General features: G+C 38.8%; 1 protein-coding gene across 1 annotated transcript in view; it reads left to right on the forward strand.

The window, feature by feature from the left end:
- MYRFL (myelin regulatory factor like) overlaps nucleotides 1–13,568 on the forward strand; it is an 874,676-nt gene that overhangs the window by 189,451 nt on the left and 671,657 nt on the right. The window contains exon 3 of the mRNA XM_078673905.1: nucleotides 1,451–1,509. Coding sequence (XP_078530031.1) covers nucleotides 1,451–1,509 — 59 coding nt within the window. The remainder of the gene's footprint in view (nucleotides 1–1,450; nucleotides 1,510–13,568) is intronic.

The following is a 13,568-nucleotide window of genomic DNA, read 5'->3' on the forward strand; positions in this document are numbered from 1 at the left end:
CGCATGGTTGCGCGCAGCGGCGTTCCTATCTACCACATCGGGGGCATTCTCCACTGAAGGAGACGGTGAGTTGCACCCTGGCCCCCTTGCTTGCGGTAACGAAGGGCTCAGCATCATCTGTTTGACCTTGTTGCAACTGTGCCGCATGGTCGCGGGTGGCTGCACCCTTACCGAATGTTAGCGGCTAATTTGAGGCCTCGTGTTCGTGGGGGGGGTCAAAGGGATCACCACCACCCCCATGGGTGAATACCAACATGGCCAGGAGGGGCCCGGGTATTTGGTTATGTTCTAATGTGCTTTTATGGATAATACAAAGGCTATTTTTATATATCCTTATGTGAAGTTTCTTATGTGGTGTGCCTAGTGTGTCACTGCTGTGTGAGTGTGTTGCGTAAATGCTTTATACATTGCCTCTGGGATAAGCCTGACTGCTCTGCCAAGCTACCGAGGGGGTGAGCAGGTGTTATCTTCAGCGTGTACCTCCCTTGCCCTGATTAGAGTGATGGTTTATGCCTGACTTAGGGGTATGCCTTATCCACCCAGAAACCCATTTCTAATATGCATACATCACAAAAGACTTATTTTACAGCTGTGAAAAAAGTGATAAAGCGCAGTCCTGAAAGTGAAAGAAAGCTATGGGATTACATAAGTCCGAATGAACGATGTAAATGGACTCTGGCATTAGAGGCAAGAGCCATGCTGTGTCTCTGTAAACTGAAGTTGTTGTAAGAAAATTCTTTAGAATCCACCAAAAAATGTAGCAGGTTCCATCAACCAACCATGCGGGTTCCATGCCTCATTCAGAGTTGGTGACCCACCTTGTTTCTGGCTTATTTCTGAGGTGGCTCTGCTATTGGAAGTGTGGCCCACCACAGGGCCGCTGGTATCTCAGCTTCGAAGGTCCCACCCTACATAAGGCAGGCCTTCAGGTGATGTTTTTTTCCTGTTCAGGTAACAACCATGGTGGCCGCAAAGAGGGAAAGAAGAACTGTCCTAGATGTGCAGGAAGAGAAGTCCCTCCAAAAGTGTTTTTTTTTTCTCAAAAACCAAAATAATTCCCCTTCAGTGCAGCACTTTTTGGAAAATTGTGCCACCAAAAATACAGTTGGTTGGTGGGCCGACAGACCAGGCCCATCCTTATCCAGGTGATGTGGGTACTGTCTGCCAAACCATAAATAAGCTCTTAAGACTCTATGCTTGAATTTTTACTGTGTTGCTCTGTCTCCATAAAGTGCCATGAAACAGCATGTGACAAACTCTAGCACTTAAGCCACAACCTGAAAAATATCCAACTTGATTCGTAATAATGATTATGTTAACAATAGTTGTGATTTGTGAACAACGGCAGTACTGATCTTATGTAATATATTGGATGTTTGCAATATTTTAAGTCGTAGTAGTGCTTAAATAAATACATATATATTTTTCTGTTCTTTTTACCGAACACTAGATTGCCAGATTCCCCACCAGATTCTGGATCGGAGCCTTGCTCGCCTCCCCAAATAAAAGGTGGGTTATTCGTCTGTTTCATTAATTTCTGTAGTAGTTTGGAACTCTGCAAACTTTTATTAATTTAAAGAAGATACAGCCTGATTCATCATTCTCCCGTTTTGCGAGCCCCTAATAGCGATTCATAAGGAATCGCTATTAAGGACTTGCAAAACGGGATTCATGTAGAAATTGCATAAAGAAATGCGATTCCTACACATTCCTTATTTGCGATTAGCAAATTGCTAATAGCAAATAAGGAATAACTCCCCATTCATTCCTATGGGCCTAAAGGCTCATAGGAATGAATGGGGAGTTATTCCTTATTTGCGAATAGCAATTTGCTAATCGCAAATAAGATAGCGATTTCAAGGGTGCCAGGGGTGTCCAAAGGACACCCTGTAGCACCCCTGAAATGTAATCTACCTTGGTGTTGCGCACACACATGTCCAAAGGACATGTGTGTGTGTAACATGCAACTTAGAAAAATGCATTTAAATGCATTTTTCTAAGTTTTCGCTATTTTCCACGAGGTTTGACCTCGCGGTAAATAGCGGCCCAAAATTGCGATTTCGGTATTTTAAAATGGTTCATGAATTGCATTTAAGGAATCTCAAATAGAGATTCCTTAAATGCAATTCCTCGAAAATATGCGAATTCTTTAATAGCGAATTTTGCATTTGGGATGATGAATCCCAAATGCAAAAATTGCACTTGCAAAGGGCCAGATTCTCAGAATCTGGCCCTTTGCGAGCGCAATTAAGCTTGATGAATCAGGCTGATAGTGTTTTGCCTTAAAAGGAGCATTGAATCTACAGCTAAACTGGCCGTATTTGGTAATATTGTGTGTCCAACTTCCACAAATCCCGGAGGGGCTCTCATGATGTTGGAGAGAGAGTTAGTAAATATTTAATTTGCTGCTATAGCTGGAAGTCAAAGACGACTTGGAGCCGTGTAACATCAAGAAACATTAAGCTGATGCAGCGGCTCTGGCCTTAAGGGAGGCCTGAACCTGTACGCTGAGTACAAACAAGAATTTGTTTCCACGGGGAGCGAACTTTATACACTTTGTGTGCACACAAGTGTACTAAGGGAAAAATTGTAGACCTCGTCCTCGTCGCAGTCTGAGGACTGGCTGAATAGTTTATTACAGTACACATTCCACCCTTCTCTTAAATGAGTCTGTTTGCTTGGTTGGGTGTTGCGATAATACCGTGTTCAAAATAGGCAATGGCAAAATATTTATTATTTCAGTGCAATCTCGTGTGATTGCCTTCATTTTGCATCTTGCAAAAATTCGGAAATGTCACCATTACGCCTGATCGCGTAATTAATTAAAGACCGTTTTGGAAAAAATCCAGAAATCCTATTGCATCACCATGGAAAAAAAAAGTGAATGGCCGGAATGTGAGCAGGTGTTATGTTTGAGGCACTTGTTGTTTGCACAATTTAAAAAAAATGTTTCGCACTAAACGTGTTCTTACGTTCAAAAGGAACATGAGAAAGCATTTCATACTAAAAGCTAGCACTAAGGGGCCCATTAGGATCGCGGTTTTCATGCATCCTCCGGGCCGGCGGAAGCCACCGCCGGCCCGGAGGATGCGGGAAAACCGCTGTGGAGCCACAAAAGACCCACCGCCAAATTAGGATGGCGGTGGGTCTCAAAATCGGTCCGCAGCTTTTCCGCCGCGGTCGCCTTCCGACCGCGGCGGAAAAGCTCTAACATGGCTGGCGATGTCTATCAGACACCGCCAGCCATATTAGGATGGCGGAAAACAGATGCCTTTCCGCGGCAGATTCTCCGCCTTGGAAAGGCATATGGTGAATACTTTGGGGGCCGTTGCAGGCCCCCAGGGAGAGTGGGGGGTGCACATGGGGGGTACCTATGGTACCCCCCTGCATTTGCATGCGTGAAGCGGCAGGCACCACGCGGTGCCTGCCGCTTTGTGCGTGCAAATGCTAAGCATGCATATTTAACCTTGCAGTGGGTCCTGCTTCAAGAAGCACCCGCCGCAATGTTAAATATTGAGGATGTGACCGCCAGGCTGGCGGTCACATCCTAATTGCACTGGAGGGACCGCCACTGCCCCTGCGGACGGTCCCTCCCCCTCAAGGGTGGCAGACGGACGCAGGTCCGTCCGCCATCCTAATGAGCCCCTTAGTGCAGAATTTAAATTTCAATGTTTTTTCCACGAAGTTTCACATAATTACCCAAAAGAAAATGATGCAGATTTTGCACACCACTAGTTTAACATGGATGACCGAATGTACATAGTGGTACTAACGTTAATCTCCAGCTTCTGTCTGACGCATGTTTAACAAACTAAAAAGACAAAAAGCTAAAGCAATGGGCACAATCTCAGCTAACTAGGACTCATTGTACGAATCCCCAAACTGACGTCATTGCACTTCTTTCAAGAGAAATTTAAAATGATAGTCTTTGATTCCGAAACAGTCACATTATTGTAGGACTTGTCTGAAATATTTGTTTGCATTTTGTTAATGCCACATGCTTTATAAAGCATGTTATGATAGATGTATCACTTATAAAGGATACATACGAAATAGGCTTTTTTATGCTGACTATTGGCTGAAGCAACAAGCTAAAAGCAAGCATTTGCAATACAATCAGTCTCACCTTTGGCACCTTATATGTATTTACCTATGCAGCACATTATTGTGGGTACAGCAACATTCACTGTTCTAATGTGCACGAAGCAGGGAAAGGGTGCAGTACCACTGACTCCTCATCCTGTAATTGTGGATAAATCACTTAATCTCCCAAACAAAATAAAGGTGACCTTGTGTAACGCAACTGGGGCGCATAAATAACACTCCAAAAACCTTGGGGCAAGCTTGCGCTATATTTGAAAAAAAAAACTGCAACAATAATTTGTTGCAGTTTCTTTTTCAAATACAACTTTCTGCCCACTATCTCTTTTTTACTTCCTTTAATTTATTCAGGTTTTCATATTGGGTGTAGAACACAATCCTTTGGCATTTTACAATTGTTTACTGTCCACTGACCAACTGACGAAATCCATCCAAGCAAGTGGAAGGAGTTTGTGATTGTTAAACGTCCTCGAGAGATGGCTGTCTTAGGCTGACAACAACATGGTAAATCAAAGACACAATGTTTTTCGACTGTAACTGTGCGTTAATGTTTTGCTTGGTACACACTAAAGTAAAAAGTAAAAAGTGGTAATCCTTGATCTGCACCCCAAATCTGAGATCCGAGACATGCGCCGTCTCGTACAGATGTTGCCAGGCCCTAAAGTGCAGGAAAGAGAACAACGTTCCATAATGTAAAAATACAGTTCACTAGAAGCTAAAATCAAAAACCCGCGCAGTGCACTCTCTCGTGTGGACAATCTGCATGCCCCAGAACGAGGGTAACAGTATAATTCAGCAATAATCACCAAATGGGGAGAGCTGCCATTAAAAAATGCCTGGGCCGGGATTAAGTTTAAGACCATGGCACTACAGAAGGCATTTTATTTTATAAGGACATTATGGACTGGTATTGACCCCACCTAGTGGAGATCTCTGCCATTAACATCCAGCAATGTTTAGAGAGAGGACGTGGTGTAACATCCAAAGCTGCTGATTTTGGATCTGGGGAACCGGGTTCGAGTCTCAGACTCCCTGCTTAGATACAAAAAATTAAATACATGATGTTAAAATAAAACAATGGACAATTGGAAAATTTCTGCCCACTATCTCTTTTTGTCTTCCTTTAATTTATTCACGTTTTCATTTTGGGTGTAGATAGCACACAAGCCTTTTGATTTTACATTGTTTACTGTCCACTGACCAGCTGGCGGAATCATCCAAGTAAGTGGAAGGTGTTTGTGATTGTTAAACGTCATTGAGAGATGGCTGACAACAACACAGTAAAATAAAATACCCAATCAAACATCCGAGCAGTGCACGCTCTTGGGCACCCTTCAAAATGCCAGCGTGACGGTAATAGAACCATTCACCGGAGGTAATAAACACTATATATAAATGCTAACCCCATACCATCATAGTGTGTGACGTAAGTACACTACAAGCTGAGTAGACATTCTAAGGCAGGGTATGAGCCAGACAGCTATCTCACTCCTTGTGATCTGATTGCACGGTGCCACGTTTCAATGCTGAAGACTTACAGTATAATTCAGCAATAATCACAAAATGGGGGTGAGCTGCCATTAAAAAGTTTAAGACCGTTGCACTGCAGAAGGCATTCTCTTTCATCAGGTCATTTTGGACTGGTATTACCCCCACCTAGTGGTGATCACTGCCATTAAAAACCAGCAAAGTTTGGAGAGAGGACGTGGCATAACATCCTAAGCTGCCGACTTTGGAGCTGGGGAACCGGATTCTAGGCTCAGCGTCCCTGCCTAATTAAAAACATTAAATACATGATGATTATGTGTTAACAAAACAAAACAATGGCAAACAGGAAGACAACTGTAGCATGCCTATACGACAGGAGGATAGGCAATCGGGTGTATTGAAGTATGTTGTAGCCGGCCGACAAAAAGAAACCATTAGTGAAATCCATATGGAGCATGAACAGACACAGAAAGGAGGCACTAACACGGCCAAACACAATAACAAGCCAGCATTTCTGAATGCCACGGATAGCAATCCATGGCAATCAGTGGGTGTGCCAAAAGCCCCCAGAAGAGGATACAACAGGTCTTGCTTAGGCTCGACCTAGTGACATTGATGAGAAGCCATGCTTTATGTTTTTATCAGACCAGACAGATTCCCTCTCCGTCTGCCTGTGAATTAAGCGGCTGACTTTTAACTGCTCCCAGAACAATGCACAAAGGCAAGAGCCAAAATGTAGCACAAAAGAAGCCTATTGTGTACCTAATGCATTTGGTCCTGAACTTGCTCACTCTTTACTCTTCCCCACACCCTCTCCCCCTTTCATTCTCCCTCCCTTCCACTGCACCCCCTTCTTTCTCCGATCTTTAAAACTCCATCTTCCCCTTTAATTTTTATCTTTGTTTTCTTTGCTCTCATTGCTCTTCTAAATACATTGCTACATCCCTTGGAATTTCGCTGCACATTGTTAATTGTTTGTTATTTTCTATTATTATGTTTTACCTTCCCTGTAAAGCGCTCTGATACTCTTGGGTCCAGAAGCGCTATATAAAACCTTTGAAATAAAATAAATAAATAAATAAGCCTGAATGCCAGTTGCCTGACAGAATAATTTTGTCAAACATATCGGGAGTCAAACATATCATAGTAAAAATATTGTGTACAAAACATATTCTGTTCCTAAACTTCTAAGAGCGAATTCTAATAGGGACAGCCAAAATATAATCTCCAAAATATCGTGGAACAGAATATCGACCAGAAACAGGTAACAATATCATTTTTAAGTAAATAAATATCGACTTTAAAGTAAATTATTTAAAATAGTTCATTAAATAAAAATAATTGAATGCAAAATTGTTTTAATCATTCATTTAATGACATATAGAGATATATTGTTTAAAGTAAATGTGTGTATATATAATATGCGCTTAAAACATACAACAGCAATAAATAAAAAATTCTTAAAAATAAATGTAATCTTAATTATTAACAGTAAAATGTAGTGAAAATTAGCAAACATATATACAACCTATCAAAATATGTAACCAAATGTAAATAATTACGCACTTATATTTTTTTATTCAGAACAGTGCAGTAAATATAGAAATACACATATATTTATAATCAGTAAATGCTAAGCCTTGCAACAGTTCAACAGTTAACGTATCCAGGTGCAGAACACAGGATTCAGATATTGTTAAAAAAAAATCAGCACACATACACCACAATCTTGGCACTGACTGCATTCTTTGCAGATTTTTTGCTAATTAGTGAGTTCTTCATTAGATAAAGGTGTCAGAGATTTTCTGAAAGAGTAAAGTAGATTTTTTTCTGAGGGAAAGTGCTTTACAATATTTAGTGGCTGCTACAGAAAAAAGTAGGGGTGGGCGGAATTTGCGGAATCGCGTTACGCAAATCTCCACGAAACGGCAGAAAATCTCCACGAACAAGCAGAAATTCCACAAACGCGCGGAATTGCTTGTTCGCGATGCTTTTTTCCTGTTCGCAATTGCTGTTTGCGTGCTCAGGGGAAAATATCTTGCGAACACGCATTTTGAGAACGCAAACAAGCAAAAATTTTGCGATGTTGCGGAAAGCAGAATTTTGAGCAATTTTGCGTTTTCCGCGGAACGCGAAATTACTCAAATTCCACAAGCGGAACGGAATTTACTGCCCAGGCCTAGAAAAAAGCTGTATCCCCTTTTGTAGTAGTGGGCACTTTGGGGACTTGTAGCAAGAACATATTAAAGGATCGTAATCTTCCTGTTGTGTCAAGAGAGTTTCATGGGCACGAAACCCAGAATATTAATGTAAATGGCATTGGGGATTATAGTTAAGGTCTTGAACACAATTCTATTATAGATCAGTTGCCATTGAAGTCTTTCTCACCTAAGTGATGAGTTTCTGTTTTCTTACGTCAAAATGCAGTCCAGTTATAGTATTTGCCATCCAACGAAGACTAGTAATGTGTTTTTAGGAACAGACAAAATAAAGAAATACCAAAGTTAATGCTTTGTAAAATAAAGCATTTATAATGGGATATCTTTATCCAACAACAACAAAAATGTGTTGAGTCAATTTAAAATGGAAAAATCAGGGTTTAAGCATTTGTCTACTTAAGTAGTGAGACCTAAGTTGGAATTGTGATAGATGCCTAGAGTACCTATATTTTGAGAAGAAGGAGGGGGACCAATTACGGATGAGCAACTGAGGTCATTGACCCTGATTTCCGGAGAGGTGAGTAGCAATTCCGTCTTGTTGGGTTTCAACTTTAAATAAGTGAATGACTTCCACGGATCACTGACATAATATAGAACACCAAAATATCGACCTACCAAAATATCGAGGTAAAAATATAGAATACCAACATTTCGACCTCCTATCTCCAAACAGGTAAGTACAAAAATATCGAATCAAAAATATCGATGTAAAAAAGTATAGTTAGTCAAAATATCGTTTTTTTTAAATGCTTTAAATTAATTAAAAATTAATGAAATAATAAATATAATTAACTTAAACATACTTAAAATACTTAAATAACCTTAAAATTAATAAATAATTAATGTAAGTAAAAAAACCATACAAATTGATTTGTTAATACATATATATATATATATAAACTTAATATTAATAACAAAATTACAATATTTTTACCTTAAGATAGCAGAAAGGGTAAAATTTACTATTACCACTCCAGTGAGAGCAACAGTAGGGAAAGCGTTGGGTAGCGTAGGGGTAAAAATTACTATTCCTACTCTAGAGAGTGCAACAGTAGGGAAAGCGTTGGATAGCGTAGGGGTAAAAATTAGGGAAAGTAAATACTTCATATATAAATACAAATAAATTAAATATTAATACCAATTACAAATTAATTAAAAGTAATTAACAATTTTATATAATATAATAATTAATCAATTAAAAATACAAATACAAATTAATTATTAACAATTATTACCTATTAATACAAATTATTTACCAATTACCAATTAATTAATTAACAATTAAAAATAATTAAAGTACAACAAAAACAATAAATAAATTAAAATATTTAATTACAATTAAATTACTTCCCACCCTATTCCCCTATAAACACACAACCCACAACTGAAAACAAATTAATAAAATTAACATAATTATCAATTAATCAATAATTAAAATTAATTACCAATCATATGTTAATTAATTACCAATTAAAAATTTAAATAACAATTAATTCAAAATAAATACCAATAAATAAATTAAAAAAATTAAATTATTTATAATTAAATTACTTCCCACCCTATTCCCCTATAAACCCACAATCCGCTACAGAAAATAAATTAATAAAATTAACATAATGATCAATTAATCAATTCATTAAAATTAATTACCAATTATATTTTAATGAATTACCAATTAACAATTAATTAACAATTAATTCAAAATAAATACCAATAAATAAATTAATTTTCTTTTATTAACTATAAATAAATTACTTCCCACCCTATTCCCCTATAAACCCACAACCCGCTCCAGAAAATAAATTCATAAAATTAACATAATTATCAATTAATCAATCAATTAAAATTAATCACCAATTATATTTTAATTAATTAACAATTAATTAACAATAAATTCAAAATAAATACCAATGAATACATTAAAATAATTATAATTAAATTACTTCCCACCCAATTCCCCTAAAAACCCACAACCCGCTACAGAATTATATTACGCAAAAATTAAATACCGTAAAATGAATTACTTAAAATACATTATAAAATAAAAATACACTTTTAACACATATACTAACATAAAAAAACTTAGATATTATTAAAAAATAAATATTAACTTACTTACCTAAAATTCGATATTTTTGTTGTCTATACTCTGTCCATCGATATTTTGTCCATTCTATATTTTGAATTCGATATTACTGCTATTCAATTCGATATCTTTGTGGTCTATATTCTGTCCATTTGATATTTTGACCATTCTATATTTTTTACTCGATATTTTGCCCATTCTATATTTTTTACTCGATATTTTGACTGTATACCGACTTCCACCTTCTGGTTACAGCAAGGCTGTCAGCTAAAGGAGGTTCAGATTCACCGTGTTTGTCTTTGGTGATTACCCAAATATTAGTTTGATGTTGTTAGCATACATGAAATATTTGCTTCCTAACTGATGTTCAAGATGCACTAGGGGAGGCATGTAAATATTAAACATAACATAACTAATGTATGTCACCCATGGGTCTCAAGGCGCTGAATAACAAATGTATATTGTTACCCATCTCAATGGTACTCACTTTATCGATCTCAGATGGATGAAAGGCTGAGTGGATCCGACGAGATTTGTACCTTTGACCATTAGGTCGAACACAGGCCCTTGCAGTGAATGCATTAATCCACTAAGCCACCAGACCTGGCAGAAGAGCAGACAAGATTGATACCTCTAGGACTCCATACTTTTTCGGTTTTTGAACCGAGGAGTACTGTGCTTAGAAAACAGTTTGATTCCTATTGCTGACAAAAGATTTTAGCCAGGAGAGGACTGTTCCATGAATATCAATTTCAGTCTGTCTAGAATTCAAGATTTTGTCGACTATTGTGTTGAATGCTGCTAAAAGGTCCATTTACGTAGATCGTCTATAAGTGTTGCCAGAACCAATTCTGTACTGCAGCCTGGCCGAAAGCCACCTTGATGAGAATCAAGTAAATCATACACTTCCACGTACTCCTGTTATTTCAAGAATACTCGTTTTTTAAGGGCTTTTGAAAGGTAACAAAGGAGATAAAATGGGCAAATATTACTGGCATCTGATGAGTCCAAGGAGGGTTTTTTAAAATTGGTTTTATCACTACTTCTTTCCACATGTCAGGTACCAGACAATATCTAAAAATGGTTGAAAATTGGTAGAATTTCTTTACGTAGAATTTTCGCAAGTTTCTGCATGTATTTTTCTGACAGGGGTCAATAAGAAATCCAGAAGGGAGACTTTGATGTATTTCTTCTAAAAACTGATTTAGGAATTAAAACTAAAACTGTTTAGTGAGGACGTGGGTGCTTGAGCCAAGAAAAGAGGATCAATGAAAGGTGGAGAGGTAATTATTTCAGATTCAGTATCGCAACTGATTTAAGTCTTTTCAGTAAAGAGGTTTGAAGGCTGTTGTTGCATAACTCAGTGGATAATATTATCTTAGATTGACAGTCTCTGGGCTCCTGAAGATCTTTAACAATATTAAAAAGTTCTTTAGGCACATGGTGTGATTTCAGATTTCAAATTAGTTTATTTAGACCATTAGTCTGTCAAACATACTGAACATACTTGCAACAAAATTAAAATAATGACTCATAAAAAGCACACAAAAGGATAAATACATTATATTAAAAACCTTTTTTAAAAAACATTTTGTCGCATGTACTGCATCTTAAAAGTGCATATCTGCCACCCATGATATAATTCCATACGAAATAAAAACCAATTCTAAAAAAGCTACATTTTAAATCCCATGAAACCATGCACTCGAACAAAATGCATGTATTAGATTATTTTGCATCTTAAACACAACAACAATTCCTAATATTAAGTTTGTTATTTTGTGCTTCTTTGATGCAATAGCTCACAACTTTTAATATTTTGTGCTTCTTTGATGCAATAGCTCACAACTTTTAATTGTGACAGGTGGGAGGCCTGGTTGGAGTATAGTTATATATTGCCAAAATGTAAACTTATTTCTAGCCATATCGCTTGCATCATTGAGGGTTTCGGAAAGGCTATTAAATATTAAAGACGAAATGTCTCCAATTGATCCCATGTGTTTTTTTTTTATATCAAGACAAAGAATGGGTATATCTGGACCAGCTCTTTATACACTGTTTTGATCTATAGCAGAGAAGTTCATCCTTAAGCTCCTTATTATCACGGACCGCCAGACTCACAGTGATGGTCTCCTATCTGCCCTATTGTGACTAGGGTATTCAGGCTGCCCTAGGACCACAGCAACCAAGAGGGAATCCCCATTCCCTGGCCGTTGTGCGGTGGTCCTGAGGCAGCAATATGCTTGGCTGGGCTGCTGCAGTGGAGTGGTGTGGCTCACTGGTTAGAGGCGGCAGACCCGGAAGCAGAGAACGGCTCGGGACCAGGGTTCAATTCCCGACGCGGCAGGGTCGTGGACAAGGGTCAGCGGACTCGATAATTCTTGCCTCGGTGCCTACTCTAACCAGGGATCACACTCGGCAACTCTGGGCATTAGCTTGCCTCATCTCTACAACGGACCCCCACATTCGCCAGGGATGCCTGTTTTCACCTTGGAGATACCCAGTAGGGACCATCTCACAGGGATAGCCAGGACGGGTTCCCCAGCGGTCTACAGCGCCACGACGCCTCAGGGCAGCAGTGTGCTTTACAAGACACATACATTTACATTTACATTTACAATTTACATTTGCTGCAGCCCCACCAAGCATATTACGAGTTTCCTCACGCCACACTTTTCATGGCAGTGTGACAGCCCTACGGGGCCCTCTGGTGCCTCACACCATGTGAATGTACACAGCTGGACACAACATGTGTCCCCTGTGTGCATGCACACCAGTACCTGCATGACATGGACTGCAGCAGTCCATGCCGTGCCAGTACTGGATTTGATGTTCCCATTGCGGTGCCTATTTCATAGCACCGCCCTGGGAACGCCAAAGAACTGCCTGACAGACCAGGAGAAAACTCCTGATCTGACGGGCAGTACCTACACGGTTTTGGTGGTGCGAGAGTGGGGCGGTCCTGCTCCCTGACTGCCAACTCATAATAAGGCCCTTAATATTTGTAATTAGCCACTTTGTCAACTTTTGATTTACCAATGTATTATGAAAATGATTTCGATTTTCATTTTTCCATATTTATCATTATTATTTTGTATGATTTCTTTCCTAGTTCCTAATAAGCAAAACACGTGCGTGTAACATTTCCAATGAGCACTGTCTTTGTGCAGAACATGCACATTCACATAGCCAACTAACAACAAACAGATATGATTTGGGTTAGAGTGCGTTACAAAATTGTGACATTGAGAGGGGCCTAGAACCTTTGCAGTATGCTTCAAATGCCAAAATGCTCCCCTTTTCTTGTTTTTTTCCCATCCAAAATTTCGAGTCAGTGAATCATTGGGCTCTGTTTTTTCATGAACACAATTACAATCCACTTCACACTCAATGTCATATGTTCCATGTGTCCTCTGTGCTTACCACTCTGGTGCCGTCTCCGTTTCTGCACTATGCTGATTTTTCATGGTGATCTCATATCGTCTTTAGTTATCTTAGACATAGATGCATACCGTGGTGTGATTCATGAAGTTGACCCACTTGCCCTGCTCAACTCAGTAATGGTCGCTGCCTTTGCCTCAGTCCACTTCACAACCTCATCTCTCCATTTCTTTAATAGTGGGTGTGTAATCGCTTCCCATAGAAATGCAATCCATCACTTTACCAGTATCAAA

This window comes from Lissotriton helveticus, chromosome 1_1 (assembly GCF_964261635.1).
Source record: "Lissotriton helveticus chromosome 1_1, aLisHel1.1, whole genome shotgun sequence".
Classification (NCBI taxonomy): Eukaryota; Metazoa; Chordata; class Amphibia; order Caudata; family Salamandridae; genus Lissotriton; species Lissotriton helveticus.